Below are 26,399 nucleotides of genomic sequence, written 5' to 3'. Positions count from 1 at the left end.
GCTGCTCTTCCCGAAGCCTCTCTCCTCTCATTCTTGAGGGCGGCATGGCCCTCAGACCTGACCCAGACTCGGGCCGCCTTCCACCGGCCCCCCCACGCCCTCGGTGCCCGCAGCTCCCCCACATCCTCCGGACCCCTGAGCTCCCCGACGTGGCCGCGTGTGTTCCTGCGGAAGTGCAGTCCCCACCTGTGTCACACGGTCCCACGGCCCCCTGTTCCCAACGTGCCGGACAGACCCCTGCCTCGCTGCCCATGCCCCACTGCCACCTCCTCAGACACCCTGACGGATGGTGCACGCAGCCGCCTGGACAAAGGACGCTGCGGCGGTGGGGGCAGTGAGACAAGTGCCTCCACAAACTGGGAAGGTCAGGCACGCCCCGCCCCACCCCCGCCCCGCCCCCACCGCCCTCTCCACTTCTGCCCTCCCTGATGCCACCAAACTCCTGGCAGGGAAAGGGTCACAAAGTGCCCCCGCTCCCGCCCAGCCATGCCCGCGGCTCCGCGGAGCCTCTAGCTAGAACACAGAAATAGTGTGAGGAGACGGTCGGCCGCTTCCCATGCTGGGGGCGGTGAGCTGTCTCCCCCAGGAACGGCGACCGCTCGTGCAGCGAGCGAGGCCTCCCTACCCAACCCGGCCCTTCCCAGGCACCACACCACTCTGCTGAGGCCCCCGGCAAACAGAGGGATGGCAACCAGCACACCCCAGAAGTGACTGGGGCTCCCAGAGGCTGGGGGGTGGCGGCCATCAGTCAGGGCAAGGCAGCCAGGGCCACAGGGACGTCTGGACGTGGCCCACCTCCGTGCCGCTTGTCTTAATAAGGAACCCGATCGAGAGACCCAGCGCGGAGCGGTGTCTGATGCAGGCCACCTGTGCCGCCATGAACAGAGGGAAACCGGGAGGAAATGAAACTCAAGGGACGAGAGCCGCGGACGCGGCGCGAGCGGCCCTGGAAGGGGAAGCGGGGCTCACCTGCCCACAGCAGGGAAGACGGAAAATGAATGTCTTACGGCTGCCCGAGAAGCCAGCCGCCAACCGCAAAGGAGGTAGAAGACGAGAGACACGACAGACACGATGAAGCTCAGGAGTTAATGAAGTACAGCAGACCAATAATAGAAGCGATCCATAAAATCACAGGGTATTCTTTAAAAGTACCAAAAAACTGCACAGCTCTCAAAACACCGTGTCGACTATGCAAAAATAAAACAAACTGCACAACTCCGTCTAGACAAGTTGAGGAAAAAACTCACAAATTACCAATACCGAGACTAAAAGAGAGAACAGGACTCCAGCTCCAACATGAAAAAGTTTATTAGGAGGTTTTATGAATATATTATGATAACAGATTTCGTAACTAAGACAAGACATGAAAATTTCTCCAAAGGCACGAATCGTCAAAACTGACTCAAGAAGAAAGGGAAAACCTAAGTAGCTCTGTCTCTATCAGAGGACTTAAATATGTTCTTAGAAACATTCCCGCAAACACCCAAGGACAGACGGCCTCTCCACCACATGTTTAAAGCAGAGGTTGTACCAACACCACATGCTCCCCAAACACCGAGGAACTGCTCACCTCTCCTGAGGCAAGCGTTACACCAACACCAGAACCCAAGCAAAGACTCTAGAAGAAAAAACACCTCCCATCACTCACAAACCCAGGAGCAGAAACCCTTAACACCAGAGTCACTGAATTCAACAATACGTAAGAGGAATGATACATCGTGGCCAAGAGGAGTTCATCCGAGGAACGTAAGGTTGGCCTACCATTCCAAAAGCAATTAATGAGGGGCACCTGGGGGGCTCAGTCGGTTGAGCGTCCGACTTTGGCTCAAGTCATGATCTCGTGGTTCGTGGGTTCCAGCCCCACGTCGGGCTCTGTGCTGACAGCTCGGAGCCTGGAGCCTGCCTCGGATTCTGTGCCTCCCTCTCTCCCTTTCTCTCTCTCTCTCTGCCCCCCGCCCACTTGCATGCATGTGCTCTCACTCTCTCTCAAAAATAAAATAAGCATTAAAAAAAATTTTAAAGCAATTAATGAAATTCTCACATTTACAGAATAAAATTTTGAAAGGAGAAAACCATCCCAATACATTATACAGAAAAAGCGGTTGTCAAAATTCAACATCAATTCACTATGAAAACTCTAAGAAAACTCAAAAAAAAAAGAATGGAACTTGTTCAATCAGATAAAGAGAATCTAACAAAGCCCGAGGACACAGGGCGACACACAATCAGGGGCATTTCTGCGTACTCGTAGCCAACAACTGGAAAGTGAAATTTAAACAGTAATAATTTGTGTAACAGTATAAAAAGTATGAAATTGCTAATGATAAATTGGACAAAACACACGCTAACCTACGAGGAACAGCTAAACAGGAGAGTACATAAATGAAAGAAATTCTGAGCACACTCACGGGTTGGAAAACTCGATCATAAAGATGTCAATTCTTCCTTCGCCGGTCTACAGATTCAATACAATCTTAATTAAAATTACAGCAGGACTGAAAACTCAGGCACTGACCGGCTACTGTAAAATTTATATTGAAATGCCAAGCACCGGAAGTGTCCAAAACAACTCCAACCGCAGATGAGCAAAGCTGCAGGTGCCCACAGCTAGCACCGGAACATCCTATAAAGGTTCGGTGATGGAGACAACGTGGTGCCGTCGAACAGACCGACGTGTAAATGGGACAGAATAACCCGAAACACAGCCGCACAGACCAAGTCCAGCAAGTTTTGAAAAAGGTGCCCAAGTATTCAACAGGGAAAAGAAAATCCTCCCAACAAACGGTGCTGGAACTGGATAATCATCAAACCAAATAAATTAGCCAGGACCCCTACCCACGCGGCACTCCCAGGGGCTTAACCTCAGGGGCGCACGGGACGGGACACACAGCAGGCAGCCCGCAGGACCCAGGCGCCCCCCCCCCCCCCCCCCGGCCTCAGGGAGCCAGACAAGTCTGTGGAAGGGGCGAGGGAGCTCTCTGGGACCTTTCCCAAGGGCACTAACCCCACCCACGAGGGCTCCACCCCAGAACCTCCTCGCCTCCCCGAGGCCCCGCCTGCCGACACCGTCCCCCTGGGCTTAGTTCCAACCTAAGGATTTGGAGGGGCACGAGCATCGGGACCACGGCAGGGTGTGTCCACACAATGGAAGATCACTACTCGGCCGTACGCAGGAGTGGACGGGTCTGTGCCACAACGTGGGGCAATGTGACGCACCCCGTGCCTTCTCACGGTCACGGGGACCTTCCCTTCTGCCAAATCCGACAGTCAGTCCCCGTGCACCTTCCCCAGTCCTTCCTGGATACTTTCAAAAACCCCTTCCCCTTCCTGCCCCCTTTCCCCACGAAATCCAAGAGCCCCAGGAGGCCCGGGCAGAAGGGGGCTCCGCCATCCTGGGGCTGCGCCCTCGGGCAGGTTCGGGGAGACCAGGAGGAAACAGCCCGTGCCTTATGGGCCCAGCCACGTGCCCAGCATGTGCTCACCAAGCCTGGAAGCCTGGCTATACCCAGCCCGAGGGTAGGGGTGAGCCTCTCCCGCAGCACTGCATAATTCACAGCTGCTTGGTCGTCAGGGATGCTCCGGGGTCCTGGCTGCCTGGGGTGGAGGGGTCTGTCCACAGCCCCTGACCTGCCAGGCTGAGGGGGCACTTCTCCAGGCGCCGCCCAGGGCTCCCTCCACCCACAGTGACAGCCTGCATCCATCACACCACTGCCTTCTAGAACCTTCCATCGGCTTTCCACTGCTTTGGAAATAAAGCCCAAGCCATCTGCCAGGCCTACAAGGCCCTGTGCCCACCTCACGGACACCTCACTCGGCTGCAGGCCCCTCCTCCTGGCTCCTCGAACGTGCCACGACCACTGTGCTCTACAGCGTGTGGCAGCTTGGAAAGAGAGCCTCCCCCTGAGGTGGAGCGGGTCCCTTCTCCTTGGCCCAGGGGGCTCACCTCCACCGTCTCTGCAGCAGCGTTTGCGTGGAGCCCTGTGCTGAAGCAGCACCGTGAGGCCGCCGTGCCACAAGAGACCGTGTGCAGGCGCTGCGGGTGCTACCCTGGCTGGGCCCATCGTCAGTAAAGAAGCTTCCAGACGCACCAGCCCCAGCTGTGGCGTCGCCTCAGCTCTGAGTGTTCCCGGCAGAGTCCCAGACGTCTGGAGGCAGCACAGGCCTCCTCACTGGCCCTGCCGACCTGTGGTGCACCAGCTCTGTGGCTTTCGGTCCTACTGGCCTCGGTTTCCCCTAGAGACGGGGCCCAACATCACGTCCAAGTCCCCATGGCGTCTCCAGGCCCAAGATGACAGGTGCACACCACGTCCACTTCCCGGGGAACGGTCTTCCACAGCTCTGCTCTCGCTCCGTGGCCCCGAGAAAGCCCTCCCCTCCCCAGCCTCAGTTTCCTCATGTGCTTAAAAAAAAAAGACCTGGTCGGTGAGGCTCCGACCCCAGAGGCAGCTCCAAGGAGTCAGGGGCAGGTCTCCGGTCAGCCCAGGTGATCAGGGTCCATCACAGATCAGCGGTAAGAGAACGGGCTGCAGAGGGCGCCCCGGGCGCCCCCCCCCCCCCGCCCCCCCAGGTTCTCGAGCAAACTCCAGCTCGGCATCTGCGCAGCTGTGGAAAGGCTGGAGTCAGAAGCTCGGGTGGTCTGAGTTCTGGGAAGAGGAGGGACAGAGCCTGTCCAGTGCCCCTGCAGCAGCACCGGGCCGTCGGCACAAAGCCCCTCCGAGAGCCCCGGCCCGCGTGGTGCGGACCACCCTGATCCAGGCCCCCCTGGTCCCCTGGATGCCCATCCTGACACACAAATCCTTGCCGTGGGGAGAAGAGGGAGGGCTGCTCACTGGAGCCAAGAGCCCCACCCCCTCCCTGCACACCCCCCACCCTGGGCCTCGGCCCTGCACCCTGGGCGGCAGCTGGGCAGACGTCTCTCACAGACACCCCCGCTCAGGGCCACCTCGACTTGCACAGGGTGAGGCAACAGCCCCGCAGACCAGAGGCAGCCAGTCAGAAAGCCCCAGGGAGAGGGTCCCCTCTGTCACACACTAGGAACGGAACACTGGGTGGTCACCTCCCTCCTTCAGGGTGCAAGCCCCCCAGGGAGACGGAGGGAGGCCGCCGGGGCTGGGACGCGAACAGAGTCCGGCTGCAGGGATGGGACCGGGCCCTCGGCACCCCATCAGGTGCCCCCGCCAGGCGTGGCCTCCATTATCAAATGTGCACCTGTGTACCTGTGACTCAGGTGGGACGGCCCGGTTACTAAGGGAAGGGGGCACTGCCGAGACCCCCGTGAGGACGGGTCAGGGCCCCACACCACCCAACCTACCCCCACGCACACCTGCCCCATCCAGCCCGTCTCCAGGCGGAGACCCCACAACACACCCGGTGGATTGGTGAGCGCCCACACACAGGCCTCAGTCCTGAGACGCCACCGTCTCCAGCAACGGGGAGGGAGGGGCTTGGAGCTCTGGCGACTGCGGCAGGGACCCTGAGCTGTGGGCCCAGCGGCCGCCAGAGCCTCCAGGAGCACTGCCACCCTCCCCACACCACCCTCTGCTCCCACTGTGCACCCACCCCCTGCACCCGCCCCCTGGATCATCATCAGGCTGCAGCCAGGCCTGACTGGATCTCTGTGGGGCCGGGCCCAGCACCAGGCGCAGACGCCGTCATTGCCTCCTCCAACAGGACATCACCCAGAAGGGTCCGGACCCACCCAGGTTACAGGGCCTGTCACGCAGCCGGGAGGGGACAGGCTGGCCCTCCCCAAGCCCCACTGCCGCAGCCCGTCAGCACACGGGTCTAGGGCCAAGCCGGCCCAGGCACCAGGCTCCAGAGGCGGCAGGGCGCTGGGGGGTGCGACGGGGAACGGGGGGAGAGCACCATGGGGCGTTGTGGGGGTGCGCCGAGGGAGGGGTTCTGGAGTAGAAGAGGCAGGCCATGCTGGAGGGCGGGATGGCCGATGCATCCCTAGGGTCCCCTGCTTCACGGGCTCAGGCCTCTACCCGAACAACGGCCCGGGGCCATCTGTGGTCACGGGAGCAGGACGCAAGAGGCCAGGTGTTTCTGGTGGAGGAAGCTGAGTCGCAGCCCCTGAGGGAGGTGGCACCAGGCGGGCTCCGGAAGAAGAGATGCCCCCCGTGAAGGTGGAAGGGCGGGAAGCGGGGGCTGGCGTGCCCCCCTGTGCACCCCAGGCAGGGCCGCCCACCTGCATCTGCTTTCTGCTCCTTGGGTACACTCGTCCTCGCTCGGAGCCCGGCTCACTGCAGCCTCCAGTGCCCCGGCACCCCCTCGCTCCGTCGTAGCGAGGCCAGGGCCCACAGCCCGTTCACAGATGGCGCCGTGAGAATCAGAGGGGAGGGCCTGTCTGGGCGTCGACCACCACGGGACTCGGCGAGTGCACCCAGCCCCACGCCTGCTCGGAGGAGCCGGGACCAGCAGAGCACCGGAGCTGGGGGCCCTCCTGTCGGCTGCGAACCCAGGCTGACGACAGCTAGGTCATCCAGACGCCGTGCCTGGGGCCCTAGAGACAGGAGCCAGGGCCGCCCCGCTGCGTGGTTTCAAGGCTGAGGGTACCGCGGGCAGACTTCCCGTCAGGGCTCCTGGAATGACCACCCATCTGTTCAACAGCACTCTGGGTGACACCCCCAAGAGACAGACAAACCAGGTCCCGCTGTCACCTAGCTTCACACCACGGGGGAGAGAGAGCTACAACCCGGCCACCCTGGCCAACCTGGGAGCCTACGATGGTGTGCCCAAGGCAGGGTCCCTCACGGTCCCGACAAAGATGGCCAAGTCCACACCTGTCTCGTGCAAGGCGAGAAAATCACGTTCAGCCCTGAGGTTCACAGGTCACTAGCTTTATTCATCTTGAAGGAACGTCCTCTCTCCCAAGACCGGATCCCATCTACTTCCGTCGCACTGAAATGTCTTGCCTTCCACAAAATGATGGCGATAACGGATGCCATAATGGACTTTTTAAAATGTCCTTATCTGGCAAAATAAAAAGCCAATGAACGTCGATGTGGAGAAAACAGAGCTGGTTGGCCCCCTATGCTGGTCTCCATCGTTCAGAAAACACTAACAGTCCACGATGAATGGGGCCCTGGAAGGTTCCAGGCTTGTAGCCTGGTTGGGAACTGCCCCTCAGAAGGAGGAGCCAGATGGGGGTGGGGGGTGGGGTGGGTATGGTCAGGGGAGGGGATGTGGGGCAGGCAGGTGCTAAAGCCCAGAGTGGCTGCATCTGAAGGTGGAGGCGGACGGGGCAGAGGCCCCCACAGCCCTCAGTCACCGCGGGCAGGCCCAGAGTCCGGCCGGGAAGGCAGGAGCCAGCTCTCCACTCCAGACCCACGTTGGTGACATCGGCCTTCGGCCAGCTGGGCAACACAGCCCAGGAAACGTGTTCGAGGGCCAGGGGCCCTGAAAATGCCATCGCTTGACCCAGAGGACACCACTTCAGGGACCTACCCCGGAACAGGCAAACACAGAGACCAACCCCAGCGCCCTCCCGGGGTCTGGTCATGCAGCGGACCAGCGGGAAGAGCCACAGATACGGCTCCAGGTCTCAGCGCAGTAACTACGCACATTGGACAGTGTCCTCCGCGGCTCCACAGAACGTGTTTTTAGTGTGTGATGAAGGGCACACGCACCCCAGAACCCTAACAGCAAAAGGCGGGACCGGAACATTATTCACTGAAATCCAAATCTGCGAGACGCGTAAGGATCTGGGAAGAGGTTGGCAGGAAATACCAAAATGTTAACAGTGCCTCCTCAGACATCCTGTGTGTCCAAATTTCCTATAACGAGCATATGCTACTTCCACAATCAGAAAACAATACGTTATTTTAAAAAAGAAATAAAAAGAATAATTAAACAAAGAGTTGCACAGAAAATCTGCAAGGGCCCTCAGCTGCCTCAGGCTCTGGACCCCCACACTTGGCCGGAGTGGTCTCAGGCAGCCCGTAGGGACGGCCGGAGCACAGGCGGGCGGGCGGGCGGGTGGGGTGGGTGGGTGGGTGAATACACAGACAGAGGGAGCCGTGACCTCGCCAACGGACATCACTGCCAGGAAGAGACATGAGGTCTTGGCCGCGGCCCACACCCCCCGAGCACGTTTGCTCCGGCATCCACACCATCGTCTTTCCCAGGCAGGAGGCTCAGGCTCACACAGGACCCTCCCGGGGTCCCCTGGCAAGAAGGTGGCAGGGGAACACCGGCTTCACTGCAAGTCTCAGGACCCCGCCTCGGTGCCCCCCGACCCACGCCATGCCGGGACCACGTGGCGGCCTTGTCACGTCCCGCCAGGCCCAGGGTGGCAGGGCGTAAGCAGAGCTGCCCCCTGCCCCCTGCCAGCCAGGCTACCCCCCTGCAGAGGTCCCCTTCCTTCTTCCCCAGGGACCCAGCCCCCGGAAGCCTTTCCGTCAGGAGAGGAACTCACCCGAGGCCATTGCTTCACCCAATCCAACCCAGGGCCGGCCTCTAGGCAACCCCAACAGGAGCCCCTGGGGGCAGAGTCAAAACCACAAAGCCACTCTCCAACCCAGCCCGTGTGTCCACTACGTGCAGGCGGCACGAGTGTGCCCCCCAGAGGGCGATGCCGGGCACGTGCGGCCTCGGGCTCGGGGCGCAAGCGGGGCTGGCCCTCGGGCGTGTGGGGCAGGTGTGGGGTCCGGGCAGCTGCTGCACCGGGACGTGGACAGGCAGGCGTGCAAGGGGGTGCAGGGCACACCCGGGCACGCCCACGGCCACGCACACGATCGCACACTCACAGGCTCTCCCTCAGCTCCTGCGTGTCACTCGGTGTCCCCAGGGACCGGAGGCTCTGCTCCAAGGAGGTCACTGCCAGGAGAAAGGAAGGACATAAGGAACAGAAAGACCTCCCCCGGAGACCCCCAGACTCCAGCAGAGGAGGGCCGGGGGGCCCCAGGACATGGGGGCCAAGGCCAGGGAGACCAGCCAGGTGACTGGGGGCAGCTTCTGCCACGGCCCAGCCCCAGCCCCGCAGAACCTCCCAGGGAGGGACCCTCCCCCTGTTCGGGCACAGGCCCCCAAGGCCCTTGTGGGCGCAAAGGCTCTTGGGAGCCGCCTCCAGGGCCCTCAGCCTCCAGGGCCCCTGGGTCTGGGGATCTCTTTCTCCTCTCCTGGTCAGCACTCTCCGGCGGGCCTGACAGAACTCAGGGTTCAGGGCAAACATCAGCCCTCACCCACAGAGTGCAGCGAGCCACCCCTGTGTCCCTGTGTCCTCCTGCCTCCGTCCCCCCCCCCCCGCCCCACCCCCCAGCCACCGTCTGCAGGAGCTAATAAGGATAAGGCCTGGCCCAGCCCCGTGAGGCGTGACTGTCGCTCCTGACCCCAGTACCCTCGGCCCGTGAGCCAACCTGCACTGCCCGTCTGAGGGAGGCTCTGGGGCCGCCCTCCCCCACGGGGATGCGTCCAAATCACAGCGGCCGGGCCAGGGAGCACACACGGGCCGCCCCGCCCCGCCCCGCCCTGAGGCCCCAGGGCTCAGCCCATGCTGTCCTAAGAGAGACGACAGGGTCTGGGCTGCAGGGTGGCCGGGTCAGGGGAGGGCAGTGGGCACGCCACCTCCCCCAGTCGCCTCGACCTCCTGGGGTGTGTTCGGTGGCCCGGGGGCGGCCATGTGGGGAGGGGTGAGGCTGGGCCCACCACGGACTCACCGTTGGAGTTGATCCGGAAGACGCTGGCCGATGTCTGCTGGAACAGCTCCTGGAGGTCACCTGGGTCCACCTGGGTGGCTAGAAGACAGGAGAGGGAGCACACAGGTTCACGGAGCAGGGGCAGCAACACCCTCCCAGCTGGGGTGGCCCCACAGTGTCAGAGAGGGAAGAGCAAGCCCGCCCCGGGGCACCCAAAGCCCCTGGAAAAGAAGGAAGGCAGGGGCGGCCCCTCAGAAAAGCCCCACCCGGGTACCAGCTGCCCCCAGCGCCCCTGCACCTGCACATGGGGCGCCCTTGAAAGAAACGAGAGCCCAGGCCCACACGAGAGCCTGCACAGCCGAGGTCACTGCAGCTTTATTTATGTCACAAAACAGAAACAACCCAACGGGGGCATCTGGGGATGGCCGGTTAAGCACCGTTACGCGTCTGACTCTCGATTTCTGCTCAGGTCATGATCTCACGGTTCACAGGATCCAGTCCCATGTCCGGCTCTGTGCTGACACAGCGCGGCCGGCTTGAGATCCCCTCTCCCTTCTCTCCGCCCCTCCCTGGCTCGTGCTCCGGTGACTTTTCTCAAAATAAACACACGTTTTTAACACAAAGAAGGCAGCAACAACCCAACGGCCGGCATCTGACGACGTGGGGTCCGAGCCCACGGCGAGCACCACGCAGCCTCGAGAAGGAGCTGGTGGCAACAGCGCAGCGACGGCGTCGCACCGGTGAACGCGGCTGGACATGGGCCTCCCACCACGCGGCTCCGTGTACGGGAGGAGTTCAGGTCCAGGGACAGAAAGCAGACCCGTGGCTGCCGGGGGCTGGGCCAGGGGACGGGATGGCTGCTGGCGGCCGTACGAGTTCTCTTGGAGTGACAAAACGTTCTGGATTACTCGCGGGGATGGTCGCGCACACTGCAGGATACGCCACCAAGCACAGAAACGCCCACGTGAAGGCGGACGACGTGGTGAGTTTTATGTTGTGTGAACTTTATCTCGATCTGAAAGGCCGCGCTGAACATCGTGTGGTTACCACCCACTCCTAGGGGGACGGGAAGGCCCACCCCACCAGGCGAGCTCGAAACTCTCGTGGACGCTACGGAAGAGTCTGCCCCCTTCACGGGACGAGGCCCTGCCCGTGGCCACGGCCTCTTGGGTAGCTGCGCGCAGAAACACAAACGTGCCCGCACGAAGCTTGTGTTAAGACACTCACGGTGGCTTCGTTCTCAGAACCTGGAAAGGCTGCCACCAGCCGGCAACAGAACGCACAGGGCCCCTCACCTGAGGGGGCCTGGGACAGGAAGGACTCCCACGTGTGTCTACACTACCCACCGCTACCGGCCCGCAGGGAGGCTGCGCCTCGGCCTGAATGGGCCAGACCCAGACGGGGATTTGTGCACGATGACAAGCTCAGGGTGCACACTCTGAGCTTAACGCAGAGGCAGACGGGCGGGAGGCTGTGGCCTCCGGGCCCCGCCTGGGCTGCGCAGCCTCAGCCCACACGTGGGGAGGCTGGTGTGCGTTTTCCTACAGGACAGGCACAGGCAGGGGCGCAGCCTGGCCGCCTGCCTCACCCGCTAAATGCTGGGAGGAGAGGTCCAGCTCCAAGAGTCGTTCCTGTTCTCCAGGTCTGTGTGTAGGTGATCCCGGAGGCCACCTACACTGGGACAAACAGCCACCCTTCTCAGAGCCACCTTCCTCTGGACATCCCTTCAAGCCCGTGCCCCGGCTGGTCACCGTGGCCTGTGCCCTGGGCCGAGTCCCGCCCCCGCCGGTGCCCTGTCTACTCCTGACCCCACGGGGCACGCGTCTTTCCAGACGACACGGGCTTGTGGCCTTTGAGGCATTCTGTCTCCGAACCAAGGATGACAGGGCCGGGCTCCCGGAGGCGCAGAGAGTGGCCCCAGGGAAGGGCAAAGGCGGAACTGGAGCTGCAGCCTTTACAAAGCTGAGGACAGCTACACCCCGCGGGGCCGGGCGGGGTCGGGCGGGGCCGAGGGTCTCAGCAGGAGACCAGACCTCAGATGCAGCTCTCCAGCCTCCACTCCACTGGTCAGTGCAGAGCCCTCGGGGCGGGCAAGCGGGTGATCGGGCCCATCACTGGCTAGGGTCAGGGTGTGGGGGGCAGGGCTGCAGGGGGCAGCAAGGCAGGGGTGCAAGATGTGGGGGGCAGGGGGCAGGGGCATGGGGGGCCTGGGCTGAGGGGCAGGGGCGAGGGGTGTTAGGAGGGCAGGGTGTGGGGGACAGGGGTGTGGGGTGTGGGGGGCAGGGGTGAGGGGGGGAGGGGCGGGATGCAGCAGGCAGTGGGGGCTGGGTCAAAACTGCCCCGAGGAGCTGCATCCAGGGCCGGCATGGACTCTGGCCGGCGGGCAGGTGCCTGGGCCTGGGAGGCCCCAGCAGGGCGGTGGTGGGCATGCCAGCCTGGTCTACACCACCACCACCGTGGGATTTGGGGCACATCTAGGAGCCCCTGTGGAAACCAGGGGAGGGGGCAGCTGGCAGATGCACAGGGCAGGTGCGGGGGGAGGGGGGGATTGGCAAACATCCCCGCCCCGCAGCAAGGACAGCAAGTCCCCCACCCAGACGGCCTTCCACCTCCACGGAGGTCTGGGGGAGGCCATGGGGAGGCCGTGGGGGGCTCCTACCTCAGCAGAGGGGATGCCAGGGATGCCAGATGCCGGCTGCAGCTGTGGGGCAACGCGGGGTGTCTCCCTCAGACCCGGCCTCTCCCTGGTCCTGGCACCTGACCACACAGCCCGGGACACCCCCTGCGGCCAGGAGGGGCCGCGTGACTAATTCTCACCCTGGAATGAGAGAACCGAGGGCAGTTTCCCCTCCTGTTCTCACAAGGAGGCTGGAGCCCTGGACTGCCCCTCACCCTCTCCCCCGGCTGGGACACAACGGGGTGTGACGTCCCTCCCAGGGACACCACCGAGGGGGCGCAGCCACGGCCTGGGGGAGCCGCGGGGGTGGGGGGGCTGCATGAGGGGAACGGAGGCTCCGTGTTATCGCGGGGGCAGCTTAACCTCTTCTTTACTTTTCGCCAAGGAAGGGCCGAAACCCCAACAGAGGCCCGTGTCTGCATACACGCGGCTGGGGCGCTCAGGGCCCGGGTTCACCTGGAGCACGTGTGCCCAGATCCCACACCGAGGCAGCCGTTGGACAGGGAAGCAGCAAGACGGTGACCACACAGCACGAGCAGGGCCTCTGAACGCAGCACAGGGGACCAACGCTGGGCAGAGACCGGGGGCTGGGGGTGGGTGGGAGGACGAGGTGACGGGACTGGAGGAGGCGGGACTCGCAGGGGCGGAGGGAGGATGTCGTGTCTGGTGGGCATGACTGGGGATGGAGGGGGGCTGGCCACCAGCTTAGGAAACAGAGAGGAGGAACAGGGACATTAATCCCCCAAACATAAGCCACTTTTTCATGGAATGACAACGCAGGGCGGCAGATCAACTTGAGCTTCTGTGGTGGCGGAGCGGGGGGGGGGGGGAGGGCAGGGCCCAGGCCCCCCCTCCCCTGCATGCAAGCCGGGAAGCGGTGCTCTGACCACAGACAGCCCTGGTGCGGCCCCGTGGCCCCCACGGCTCGTCACCTGGTGTCTCCTACAAGCAAGTCCAGACTGCGAGCAAGGAGGGCGGGTCTGAGCGGAGCTGGCATCACTGGGTCCGGGGGTGGGGGACCCCGGGGCCTGGCAGGTGCCGCGGCTGCCCTGGGGCAGGAGACAGGGGTGAGGCGATGAGGCAGGAGGGGCTCCAGAAGCCGGCCCCGGTGCCCTGGTCCCTGGCCAAGCACACGTCTGTGCTCACACAGGGAAAGATGCCCCTCGGCCAAGGACCCGGGGAGCACAAGGAGCTGGAGGCCACTCCCCCCTCCCCCACACAAGGTCAGTGTGCGTGGGTGGAAGTCACACGAGGAGAGAGGAGAGGACGCCACTCAGCACCCGCAGCGTCGGGCAGGGACCGTGGAGGCCACAGCCACAGCACAAGTGCCCTCAAACAGCACCGTGACCCCACCCCCCCGCAGGTTTACTGCCCCTGGACAGAGTCCAGTCCTCCCGGAAGGAGAACAACCAAACCCGGGGAGGGAGGACACAAAATTCACACTCACAACTCGCGGGCCATACGAAGAGGCAGGAGCACGTGACCCCAAACCGTGAGAAAGGTCACTCAACAGGAAATCAGGCCCAGAAATGGTGGAGACAACCTCACTAGTGCAGAAAAACAGGCATAAAAGTTGCAAAAGGCTGATGGGACTCCGAGGTGCGTGCAGAGCAGCAGGGGAGGCCCAGAGAGGCCGCAGACGTGCCACCCCCCCCCCCCAACACCCAAGGAGACACTGAAATGACTTCCCACTGCACGGGGTCAGCCGCGGGTGCGATGCTGCACCGAGGTTCCCTGCGGTGACAGGGCCACGGGGCACCTCGGGGCGACACCCGGCGACCCGGCAGCCACAGAGCCACAGAGGGGAGCAGAGTTTCAAGAAGTAAGAACCCAAAGTATCCAAATTCCATCCAATAAAAACCGACTTCCAAGAACTTCATTAAGTCACAAGCAGAATAAATACTAAAGTCTAAGGGCGCCTGTGGGGCTCAGGTCATGGCCTCGTGGTTCGTGAGTTCCAGCCCCGCATCAGGCTCACTGCTGTCAGCACGGAGCCCGCTTCAGATCATCGGTCTCTCTCTCCACCCCTCCCCTGCTCACTCCGTGTCTCAAAAATAAACATTTAAAAATGCATATATTAAAAATTTAAAGCCCAAAGCACAGTAGTGAAAACCGCAGAAAGCCTGTGGCGAAGGGGCCCCTTTCGGAGGGGCCAGAGACGCACGTACCCCACCCCAGAAGGAAACACAAAGGTCGCTCCGCCCCCGTCAGAGCCGCGGAAGCCAAGCCCAAACACGCTGCAGGGACATCTTCAAAGTGCCAAGAGAAAGAAAACAAAAAACACCTTTCGACCAAAATTCTACACGCAATGGAAATATATTTCAAAGATACAAGCAAAATAAAGATTTATTTTAGACAAGAGAGCCGAGAGACTGTCTCAGCCAGATGTGCACCATAGGAAAAGCTGAAAGAAGTCTGTCGGGTCAAAAGAAACAATAAAAGGCAATTTGGATCCACACGAGAAAGCAGAGTGCGGGAGGGAGGCACACGACTCATTTTAAAGGTATCTCAGACGCCATCGGTCGATAAAGCAAACTGCCAGCCAGGTGCTTCCAGCAACAACGTGGCGTCCGGGGTCGGCTCTGGGAGGTTCCCGCGTCACGCGGCGCGACACTGTGTTACCCGGAGGCAGGCTGCGAGCGCAGGTGTGGGTACGGCTAGCGCTAAACCACGAACGGAGCGGGTGTCACTAACACGCCAAGAGCGGACTTACCATCATCAGCAACGGAATCACCATCAACACAATTACCCCCAAACAACAAAGGGGAATACCACAAATATTGGGGCTGGGGATGTAAGCCTGAACATATAGGTATTTCTGCCTAAACCTGAGGCACCCGTGCGGTCCCCAAGTGGCCAGCGGTGGCCACGCCATCATCACCAAGGCCCTAGAGGACAGCACCACTGCCACCGCTCTGGGCAAAGCGGAGACGGTCAGATGGGGCCAAGGGCAAACCCCACATACACGGGCTATGAGGAGGGCACTTCCTACAGAAAATCAGACACACCTGTGAGTAAAGGGACCGGAAGATCCGTTGTGTGACACGGCTGCGTGAAAGCTGCTACGCTAACATGAGAGAATTCAGAACAACACGTGAAACTAGAGATAAAAGAAGGTTTTACAGTGACAAAGGGGGCAATGGACGAAGAAGACAAAAATCCTCAACGTTCAAGGCGCCTAACAGCACAGCTGGAAAACGTGCGAGGCACAGACTGATGGGCTTGAGGGGAGAAGCAGACACATCCACGGCCGTGGTCATCAGCATCCTCTCAGCAGAAAGGAGATCGGGGGACAGAAGACCCGTGAGGATACCAAGACCTGAATGGCACCGTCGATCACCTCGGCCTGAGTGACAATTATGGGACACTCATACCCAACGACAGATGGACACACTCTTGTCACACACACGGGGAACACGCACAAGACACGCTGCACCTCCAGTGTGCAGCAGGTCCCAATGCATGCGTAACAGCTGAAACCATGGGAAACATTCGCCAACCAGGACAGCACTAAACCAGAAGTTAATAACAGAGGGGTATCTGGAAACAAAGAGAATTATTTGAAAATTAAGCAATACCCTTCTAAGCAACCCTTAGTTAAAGAATAAACCACAAAGGAGATTAGAAATTATTTTTAAATGAAGAAAATGAAAATACAATATATGCAAAATTGTATAAGTAAAGCGATGCACAGGGAAAAATTTACAGCAATAAATACCCGTTACTAGGGAAGAAAAAAGGTCTCACGTCAACGATCTAACAAAAGCAAATTAACCCCAGAGTAAGGAAAAGGAAGGAAATCATCAAGATGAGCAAAAATCAATTAACTCAACATTGAACAAATAGAGAAGATTAATGAAATCAAAAACTGGTTCTTTAAAACAATCAATAAAATTGATATACTCACAGTGAGACGAGTCAAGTATGAAACAGAGAAAACACAAATCAGCAATACCAGAAATGAAAAAGGCAGTCTTACTACTGACCATACAGGCATTCAAACAATACTAAGGCAATATTACAATTTTGTGCCAGTATGTTTTACAAGTCTGATGAAATGGGTAAGTTCCTTGAAGACACAAATGATCAAATTTGACTCATGTGAGTAGCAGCAGAAACCTGGGCAACACTGCAGCACGGTGACACGGTGACGCCACAGCATGTAACACTGTGTCGCTACAACGTTGCCACCTACGGCTGTAACACGTAACACCACAGCACTGTAACGCTACAGCTACAACATTAACACGTATGCTAAGGCCTATACGTTGTGATACCACGACACTGTAACGCTGTACCATGTAACATGTGACACGGCAACGTTAAAGAAACTGCAGTCTCAAATCTTCCCACGATGAAAATGCTCAGCTCACATGCTTCCTTGGAGAATTCCGCCAAATGTTTAAGGGAAGAATAATACCAATTCTACACATACCCTCAGAAAACAGGAGAAACCAATTCCCGACTCGATTCAGGACTCACTTTATAGTTGCACCAGTCAAGGCAGTTCCGTATCATGTAAGCGGAGACCCAGGTCGATACGGCGAGTCAACACCCAGGTGAGCAGTCACGGGGTTTCAGACACAAGCGTCGAGGTGACTCAGTCATTTCCCCCAACGAGGATGACCAACTGGACAGCCACTGGACCCCGACCCATATCAACAAAACTCAGAACCCACTCAGCCTGGCTCACAGATGCAAACATAAACGCTGGAACTGTAAGACTTCAAATCACAACAATTTGCGGCCTTGTTGTGGGTAACAACTTTTCAGGTGGGATACAGACAACAGAAGTCCCAAGGAAAACGCTGGTAACACTGAAATACAAAACCTTCAAAAAAGACACAATTAAAACAAAAGGCAGTCCAGGGGCACCTGGTGGCTTGGGTCACGATCTCACGGGTTTTGAGATTGAGCCCCGTGTTGGGCTCTGCCCTGACACCACGGAGCCTGCTTGGGATCCTCTCCCTCTCTGTCTGCCCCTCCCCCGTGCTCACTTGCTCTATCTCAAATAAACGTAAAAAAAGTTTTTAAATAAAAGGCAGTCCAAAGCCTGCAGAAGAGGTTTGCAGTCCAGATCTCAGACGCGCCCCTTGAACTCAGAGGCAACAGACATGTGCAACACAGGAAGGCCCACAGCTCAGGGCAGCCTCTGGTGACAGCAGAGGAGACACCAGGCAATGCTCAGTGATGCTTGGGCAGACACAGAAATGAGGCCCCGCCCCTCCCCAGCACAGCCCCGCCCCACCACAGCACAGCCTCACCCCACCCCGCCCCCTCAGCACAGCCCCACCCCCGTCAAGCCCCGCCCCCAGCACAGCCCCACCCCACCTCACTAGGCCTCACCCAGCCCCGCCCCCTCAGCACAGCCCCGCCCCACCCCAGCCTCACCCCGCCCCATCCCCAGCACAGCCCCTCCCCCAGCACAGCCTCACCCCGCCCCTCCCCAGCACAGTCCCGCCCCACCCCGGCACAGCCTCACCCCGCCCCACCCCCCAGCAAGCCCCACCCCATCCCAGCACAGTCTCACCCGGCCCCGCCCCTCAGCACAGCCCCGCCCCCAGCCACCCTCACCCCGCCCCGCCCCCCCAGCAAGCCCCTCCCCATCCCTGCACAGCCCAGCACAGCCCCGCCCCCAGCACAGCCCCGCCCCACCCCAGCAAGCCCCGCCCCCTCAGCACAGCCCCACCCCCAGCAAGCCCCACCCCCTAGCACAGCCCGACCCCTCCAACAGCCCAGTACAGCAAGACCAAAATCAACCCCAAGTGGTGGCGGGAATGAAGGGTAAACCCAAGCTCATGGCTGCAGGGCCCAATAGTGGGACAGCCAGTTTCTTAGAAACTTTCTTGGAAAGTTTATCAATCAACCCCCACAAGAATGACACTATCTGTCAATGCAAAGATTTTATACAAATGTTCCCAGTACCTCCACCCGGCCAAAAGCCGGCAACCACAAAACCATCCATCAGGGCAGACAGAAGGACAGGCTCCCGGGACACAGACACACGGACGGCCCTCCAGCACCCCCGCCCTCTGCAGAGACAACGGGACGCTCCTTCCTGAGCACGCAAATCCGGGGAACCACCTGAGCATCTCCACAGAGGTGCCCAGGGCAGGACGGGGACTCGAGGCTTCCAACGCACACTTGGCAATGCCCTCTGTCCCCTACAGGGCCCAGCTCCACGCCTGTTCCAGACACCTGCCCTTCATGCCGCCGGGTCCAGAGGCAGCGGCCCACCCAGCAGTGCTGGAGGGACCAGCGCTGGAGCCCCCTGGAGCCGCACATCGCCCCCACCTGCCCTGTCACACATGGGCTGGCCGGACAGCTGGGCTCTGCCCCGCCGCCAAGGGCTGGCTGAAGGACTGCGTGCCCACTCGGGCCAGGCAGGAGGAGGCCGAGTGGCAGTACGGTGCCCCAGACGCGGGATGAGCAAGGAAGTCAGGGGGCCTCTCGGGTCCAGAGCGGACAGGTCTGGGAGAAACCCAGTGGCCCAGTGCGCAGGCGCTGCTGCCCAGGTGGGCTGCTGGGGGTCCGCCAGCACCGCGCCCGCACAGACCCAGGGCCCCGAGGAGGCTGGTGATGACAGCAGCAGCCCGTTCCCTGGACGACACTGGCCGTCCCACAGACAGGACGCGGGGATGTGCGAGCCCCACGCTGAGCAACCCCCAGTGAGGGCAAGTCCAAGCACACCCAACGGGCACCAGCGGCAAAGGAAAGGACAAGGTCCCCTGGCCGGCCCCTCGGCTCCCCCCCCCCCACACACACACAGCCGGCCTCCACAGGGGACCATGCACCTCTGGCCTCCGGGCCCAGCCAAGCAGCTGCCGATTCCGTGGAACCCAGTGGGGTCACGAGTGCCCGCCTGCCTCCCACCCCACGGGGCCACTGTGCACTGGGGCAGACAGTGAGCAGAGCTGGGGGACCAGTCCCCTGAGGGCATCCCCCTTCTGAGCCTCACATGCTCATCACAGCTGCACAACACGGGGAGCCCCACCGGGTGTACCCCACACCCCAGAACACGGCTGGAGCAGAAGCACAGGGAGACCCCCTGGCCAGCCCCACCTCTGCCAACCGGAGCGGAAACTCAGAACCGAGGCGCTCTAAGAGCAGACCGGAGTCACAACGTTCGGGCGTCACAGGACGCTCCACTTCTGGGTCTACTCACCCTGCGGACACAGGCTGGATCTCTGCCCCTGCACCAAGCGGAGGGAGGAAGCGGGGCGGCGGTGGTGGGGGGACGGGGGGAGTGGATCCTGACCCACGTGTGCATGAGGCACAGGAAGGAAAGAGGGACAGCACGGGATCCTCTGAGCATCAGAGGCGTCCTCCTTCCTAAGCAGCAGGGAGCCCCCACTGGACAGGGCGAGAGGAGGTGCGGGGTTGGGGGCGCCTGGCCTGGCTCTCGGCCCGGGGCCCGTGCTGAGGGCACCAAGGAGGACCCAGGGAGGGGCTGCGTTCCAGGGAGAGGCAGGGACAGCACCAAATCTCAGGGGGATGACCCTGAATACACAGGTACTCTGTACTTTCCTGTTTCTCCCGGAGAGATCGTCTCCTTGTTCTGCAGCAACAGCCCCCCCGCAAAGCGATCTGGGGAAGAAAGGCCATGTGACCAGATCCAAGTCTGGGCGGGCAGCAGGACGTCCCCGGTGCGGAGCGAGGCCCGCCACCTGCACCCGGGCCACACCATGGAGCCTCCCACACATGCTCAGCCACTCCCCGAAACCCAGGTGTGCGGCAGGCCACGGTGCCAGGGAGGTGAGAAGGTGTGTGGACAACCATCACAAAGCCGGGAAAGCCCGGTGCTGGGAGCCAAGGGCCCGAGGGGCCCGTAGGGAGCCCTGCCAGGGGGGCCACACTCCTGCCTCAGGGCCTGCAACAGGGACAAGGACCTGGGGGGAGGGGGAGGGGGAGAGTGCTGGAGGGGGAGGAGCCGGAGGGCGGGGCTGTGAGGAAGGTGTGCACTTTGGGTCCCCCACCAGTGAGAGTACCTCCACCCTGAGCCGAATGCACCGGCCCCCCTCCCCCCACGGGGGGAAGGGGAGACCCAGGAGGCAGAGGGGAGCCCGAGGGACCGCGCAGGGCTCAGTCTGGGGCCAGGGCCACAGCAGGGCCGCAAGCGGGCTCAGGGTCAGCAGGGCCAGGGAGGAGGGGGCCTCGAGCTCGGGGTGCGGGGCAGCAGTCCGGTCTTGGAGGAGGGAGGCAAGCGTTGGGCTCCGTCCGGGAAGAACACGGGAACCAAGGAACGGAGGCACAGGTTCTGGGCACCTCGAGCTCTCCCGCTGCCCACGGCAGGCCACGGAGGTGTCCACACCTGACATTACAGAGCAGGAGGCCCTCAGCCTCGGGATCCCACTGCTTCGTGGCCCCGGCCAGCACCAGGTGCCACCGAGGACACCACAGGCAGCGGCACCCAGACCACCGCCTTGCCTGCCACCGGCGGAGACGACGTCCCCAAATGCGGGGCTGGCGGGGGAGAAGCAAGGCAACGCCTGTCCTGTCTGCTGCACAAACACGTGTCTGCTTCTGTTTTGTTTCTGACGTTCTTTGTGTATCTTCTGGCCCCGTTTCAAAGCCGAACACCAGGTACGGACTTAGAAACGGTCCTCAGGACCTAACACCGGCAGTCCCGATGACCAAGGAGGCACGCACAGATGACCTGCACGCCCCCCACACCTCCCCTGTACCTGCCGTCCTCCCCCCTCCCCCCCCACTACCGGCCTTCCTCCGCCTCTGGCCCCAAGGCTGCTGCCGCTGCAAAGCCCCACCCAGCAGTCCCTGCCCCTGTCTGGGACCCACCCACTGGGCTCTCTGACGCCCCGCTGGACCTCCACGGGTCCCCCGACCCCCTGTGCCCGACAGGAACCTTCGAGAAGTGACCCCCCCACAGGGCAGCACGCCCCAGAGGACTCAAGGCGCCCACCCCCGCCGCATCCCGACGCCACGGGGCCGGCTCTGGGCGTCAGGCCAAACCCCAGCTCTACCACCCAGGCCTTAAAACCAGAGAGTCGGCGGGAGCACTTTACTTCACGCACAGGCTGAGAGCCCTGGACGGGACAGGAGAGCAAGAGAGGGGCACGCCGAGGCACAGAGGGTGACGTGGGGTGAGCGCACGAAACCCGCGTGCTTCGGGTGTGTGCGCGTACACGGGACAGCAACAGGAAACGCGTTTCCTCCTGGGGGCCGGGGTCCAGAGGCAGGAAGCGGAGTCCTCGGGGGAAGACCGTGTCGTGTGCCCGGCTCCCCGCTCCGCAGCCGCGAGGGTCAGGGCTGAGGTGGATCCACCTGCCACGCCCGGACATTCAGAAGGCTGTCCCCGTGCGGGCAGGCGAGTGCGCCAGTCCGGGGGCGGGAGCCACGGGAGGTGGTGCAGGTGGGGAAGAGGAGAGGGGAGGAGAGCGTGGCGGGAGGACCGAGGCCTGGCCACGAGCAGGCCACCGCGGGCCTGCGCCTCCCGCCGGCCGGACGGCCGGGGCAAGGCACTCACCTCTGAGCGGCTCCAGGCCGAGGCCCTCCGGGGCGGGGGCCTGGCAGGAGAAGGTCTCGGCCACCACCTGCTCCACAGGCGTGAGGGCCGAGGCCTGGAGCCGGCCGGGGCCGCGGGCCACGTGGCGGAGGTCGCCCAGCTTGCGCCGCACGACAGCGCGCAGGTCCCTCCACTTGTGCTTGAGGTCCACGACGTCCCGGCGGCAGTAGCCCAGGGCGTTCACGGCCTGCAGGATGCGGCTCCACACGTGGTACCTGCGGGTGGGCTCGGCCTTCAGCAGCCCCGTGCCGAACAGCAGCTGGTGGTGCTTGCTGACCTTGGACACCAGGACCTCTGTCTCCTGCGGGCAGAAGTTGGGTTTCCTCTTCTTGGCCCGCGTGGCGCCGGGCCCCGCCAGCCGGCCGTGGGCCCCGCCGGCAGAGTCCTTCCTCGGGCTCGCGGCAGGCGGTGAGCCGGGCTCTGGTGTCCCGCTGCCTTCGGGGGCGACCCCTGGCCCTGGAACGGCACCAAAAGGCGGGTGTGTAAGGCCCTGGGCCGGCGGGGTGGCCCCCAGGGCGCCTCCTCTCTGGCTTCGGCTTCAGGACACTGCCGGCCCCTCCCTGTGGGTGTCCACAGGTCCGACTGGGCTCCGCGGGCAAGGCGCTTCACTTCCGGGCTGCGGGGCACGTCTCCAGAAAGGGCCACCTCTGGCAGCCGTCATCGGGAGCCAAGGAACCAGACAGGCAGGAGCATTCCCAGGTCATCCCTCCCCAGGGGACAGCCTGGCCACGGACGCGCCCGGCGGCCCTGGCGGAGAGGCCCCGCCCCGCCCCTCCGAGCCCCCGCAGCCTGCGGTCCTCAACACACGGGGGTCTGGGGCTGGGCGTGCAAGCAGCAGGTCCTCGGGCCTCTGCCCAGCTGGGAGCTCTGTCCCCAGCCGGCACATGCCTGCCGGGGGTGCAGGGGGCCATCTGTAAGGGCAGAGGAGGCAGCTCCCCCATCAGACCACGGGTTTCCCAGGCGTGAGGAGAAAGCCCCTGAGGGCAGAGGGATGTCTGAGCCCCGCGGAGCACGCAGAGAGCAGCCCCCCGCCTGTCTCCCTCCAGGTCCCCGTCAATCAGAAGGCGACCCCTACAGAGGCCCACAGCCCCTGCCCTCACTACAGCGCACGCCAGGGACCCCGACTCTCCCTCACCAGCGCCCCCTGCGGGGAGAATCCTGGCTCCGGAGTGAAGGGGCCAAGGGAACCAGTCCCACAGGTCTGAGCCTCATCCCTGGAGCCCACGGGGCCCCGACCAGCACAAGTCCTCATGCCGCACCCCTCTGTCACCAGTCCAGCCCGGCCACACCATCTGCCATCCCTGGAGAAGGGAAAGGCTAGCGGGGGGGAGGTACAGACTAACCAGAATCCCGGCCAGCCTCAGGCCGCCTCGCCCAGCTCCCACCTGCTGACCCTCCCTCCTTGGCGCTGGGCATCTCTGGGCGGCCTTCCCCGGAACCCTCCCGGACCCAGCACCCGAGCGGAAGTACCTCGCTTCCTGGCCCTCGGGCCTCTGGGCGTGCCCGCCGACCCCAGATCACCTTCCCCGTCCTTGCCCACACAGGGGTCCTGCGGGCTGCTCTCTGGCGACGGGCAGGGGAAATGGCGTATTCCATACTCGGTCCAACATTTAGCGCACTCTACAGACAGCAAGGGACAGTCACAGTTACACCCAGCCCGTCCACAGAGCAGCTCGGGTGCTGCTGGCAGAGCAAGGCCCCCACACAGGACAGCAGGTGCCCTGAGCCCTCCAAGCATCCACGCCAAGAAGCTCCATTCAGTCCCACCTCCTCCAAGAAGCCCTCCCAGACTGCCAAACCCTCTGCCGGAGGCCAGCACCAAGTTCAATACTTTAAATGCTCCAGATCTTTCTTTGAACCACCATTACTCCAAAAGGTGACCCCAAACAAGGACGAAATCGCCTAGAGCAGGGCCTTGAGGCACGGCCCACAGACCAGGCCAGGCCTTCAGCGGGTGTTACCTGTCACCTGTCTGAAACAAATGATGTACACAAACGGGGGGCAAGGCCTTAGGGATGTTTATGGCAGTTCAAAATCACCACAGCAACCAGGCACGGGATCATTCTGTTGTAAGAACGTTGTTCCGTGGCTTCTGGGCAGCGAAGATAAATATAAAACCCGCCCTCCTGCCTCTCGGCTGCACAGCTGAGGGGCAGTGGCTCCGGGCACCTGGGCGGCCTCCTCCTGCTCCCTGGCCCCCAACAGGCTCCCATCATGGGGTTGGTCCCCCAGGGGAGACACTTGGTAATTTTCATGTATTCAAAAACACTTCCTGGACACATTTTCCCGTAATGCGTCAACCAAAGACACGCCTTATAAAAACACCTTTACGTCTCTGAGAGATGTGCCCTTCAATCCATGGCACCTTGAGTCGATGAGGGGGTGCGTGCAGCCTGGGGCCACCCAAACCAGAGCCCGGGGCTGTCTGTGTGACCCTGTTCTCTCTGGAGCTCTCTCTGAAAAGGCAGTTTTCAGGGAGCGAGCTCTAGAAGGTGTCGGCCGACCTGACCACACTGACAACTGCTCTGAAACCCAGGGACACGGCCTGTCCCAGGCCATTCCCAGCTCAGAGCTCCTGAAGGGGCAGCTCCTTCCCGGAAAAGGCCTGAGACTTGCATCTCCCCAGAGGGGACAGCAAAGGACACCGCTCTGCAGGGGGCGGGGGGGAGGAGGGGCACGGCGGCCCAGTGTGACAGGGACAGAAGGGCTGTACCAAGCAATCCCCCTAGGACCCCACCCGGGGTGGGAGAGGTCTCCAGGCGGCAAGAACCCAAAGCACACAGGCAGCCCCCGGGGCCCCCGGCCAGACTCGGGGAGGAGGGCACCCCTCGGGAGGAGCCTCCACCCTTCCGGGAAGGTGGCCCCTGTGCCTGTGCCGTCAGGGGAAGGACGCGGGACGGCAGGACGGCAGCCGGCTTACTCGAGGGGGGAGGCTCCCCGGCCACAGACAACCGCAACAAGCACGTCTCCGAGTCAGACCGAGAGAATTCTCCTCCGTGTGTGGGGAGGCAGGCGCGGCCCGGACGGTCAGGGCACGGGAGAGGGAGGCGGGGGCCGAGGGCCGACACGGAGGCATCTGTGGGTCTGAGCACGAGCCTCCAGGCCAGGGCCCGTCTCCCGCAGCCCCTCTTCCTGAGGGCTTCGTGGGGAGCCTGCGGGGCGGGTCCGCTCCCCAGACACCTGCCAGGTGCCCCTGCAGGCACGCATTCCCCGGGTAACAGCGTCCAGGTACCTGGCAACTGGGGTCACCCTGTGCTTCGGGCCCCCCAGAGCTCCCCCCGTGGGGGCAGGGAGACTGGAGGCCTAGCTGGCGCCCGCATCGCCACCCGATGACCTCGCCACACTGGCATCTGGCCACGGCGAGCCCGGGCCCTGCCCACCTCCTCCTGCTCAGTCCACACGGTCCCCAGACACCTGTGGAGGAGCCCGTGTGGCCTGCCCTCCGGAATCACATGAGCCTGGAACTTTGAGGGGGTCCGGAGACAACTATTGTTTCTGACTATTAGAACACACACGGTTGCGAGGAGAAGTTCGAACGCAGTTATAAGAAAACGATACAGATCATCTGTGATGATGGCATCTGGAGGCGAACACTGTTACCGTGGGGGCAGGGGTCACACACAATTAGAACGCTCCGGGCACGGCTCCGCGTCCTCCAGTCAGCACACCCGTCACCACGTCTGGACATGTGCAGAGGCCGCCCAGCCACCTTCAACTGACGCTAACACCGCCATCACAGCCCGACCCAGGCTGCGCCTCGCCCCGCCGGCTCGCTCAGCGAATCCTCTGTCGGCCACCGCCACACCCGGCACCCCTGCCCACAGGTCGGTGACTTCCCAGCCGTCCAGGAGGCGGCGGCACCGGGCCAGGAGAGGGCAGGCTGCGGGGTCCGGGAACTGCCCGTGCCCTCCCCTCCGGAGCGAGCCGGCACGCGGTCACCTCCAAGTCCGTCTCTCTGGGCACAGTGAGGCCTCCCGCCCGCAGTGAGCTCGCGAGTTGGCCCGCTTGCGTGAGGACTGTCGGGTTTCCCTTCGATTTATGTGAGTTCTTCACGTGTTAGTTGTCGGCCAGTCAACTTCCTGCTGTGACTCCTCCACGAAAAGGTCACCCTAAGCTCTGCATGACTCCCTCCAGGGTCACATGTACCCCAGGGCTCGGTGCACAGTGGGTCCCGGGTGACGGCAGCCGCTCCCGCACACGGGGGTCTCCGCCCGGCCCCACCACCCAGGCCCCTACCCGGACCCTTTTCAGGGCGCCCCGCAGAGGACACAGTATAAGCAGCCGGGTCCCGACAACTGTCAACAAATCAGGACAATATAGATCCTGTTCTGGCAAAAATGCAATTAAGTAGAATCCTTTTTTAAAGATAGCCAGAAAAAAAACACATATATTTGGAAACGATGAACCACAGTTTGAAATAAATCCCGAGTCAAAGAAGAAATCATAACGGAAATGAGAAAATACACCCGAAGTCTAACTTAAGAATAATATATACTTTTAAATGTCTGACGCTCAACGAAAGCAGTGATTATTTGGACATTTATAATCTAAAGTGGTTTTA

General features: G+C 62.0%; 1 protein-coding gene across 14 annotated transcripts in view; it reads right to left on the bottom strand.

The window, feature by feature from the left end:
- Window positions 1-26,399, bottom strand: part of TSNARE1 (t-SNARE domain containing 1) — a 153,555-nt gene that overhangs the window by 86,411 nt on the left and 40,745 nt on the right. For 12 of the 14 annotated variants that reach the window (XM_027063772.2, XM_027063773.2, XM_027063779.2 and 9 more), the window contains exons 3-6: window positions 23,309-23,458; window positions 21,800-22,294; window positions 9,660-9,737; window positions 8,751-8,820 (exon numbers count right to left, since the gene is read on the bottom strand). In XM_027063772.2, coding sequence (XP_026919573.2) covers window positions 8,751-8,820; window positions 9,660-9,737; window positions 21,800-22,294; window positions 23,309-23,458 — 793 coding nt within the window. The remainder of the gene's footprint in view (window positions 1-8,750; window positions 8,821-9,659; window positions 9,738-21,799; window positions 22,295-23,308; window positions 23,459-26,399) is intronic. The other 2 variants (XM_027063775.2, XM_027063780.2) reach the window with 2 other exon arrangements.

This window comes from Acinonyx jubatus, chromosome F2 (assembly GCF_027475565.1).
Source record: "Acinonyx jubatus isolate Ajub_Pintada_27869175 chromosome F2, VMU_Ajub_asm_v1.0, whole genome shotgun sequence".
Lineage (NCBI taxonomy): Eukaryota > Metazoa > Chordata > Mammalia > Carnivora > Felidae > Acinonyx > Acinonyx jubatus.
Note: the sequence above shows the minus strand (reverse complement) of the source record. Positions and strands in the feature narration are given on the sequence as shown.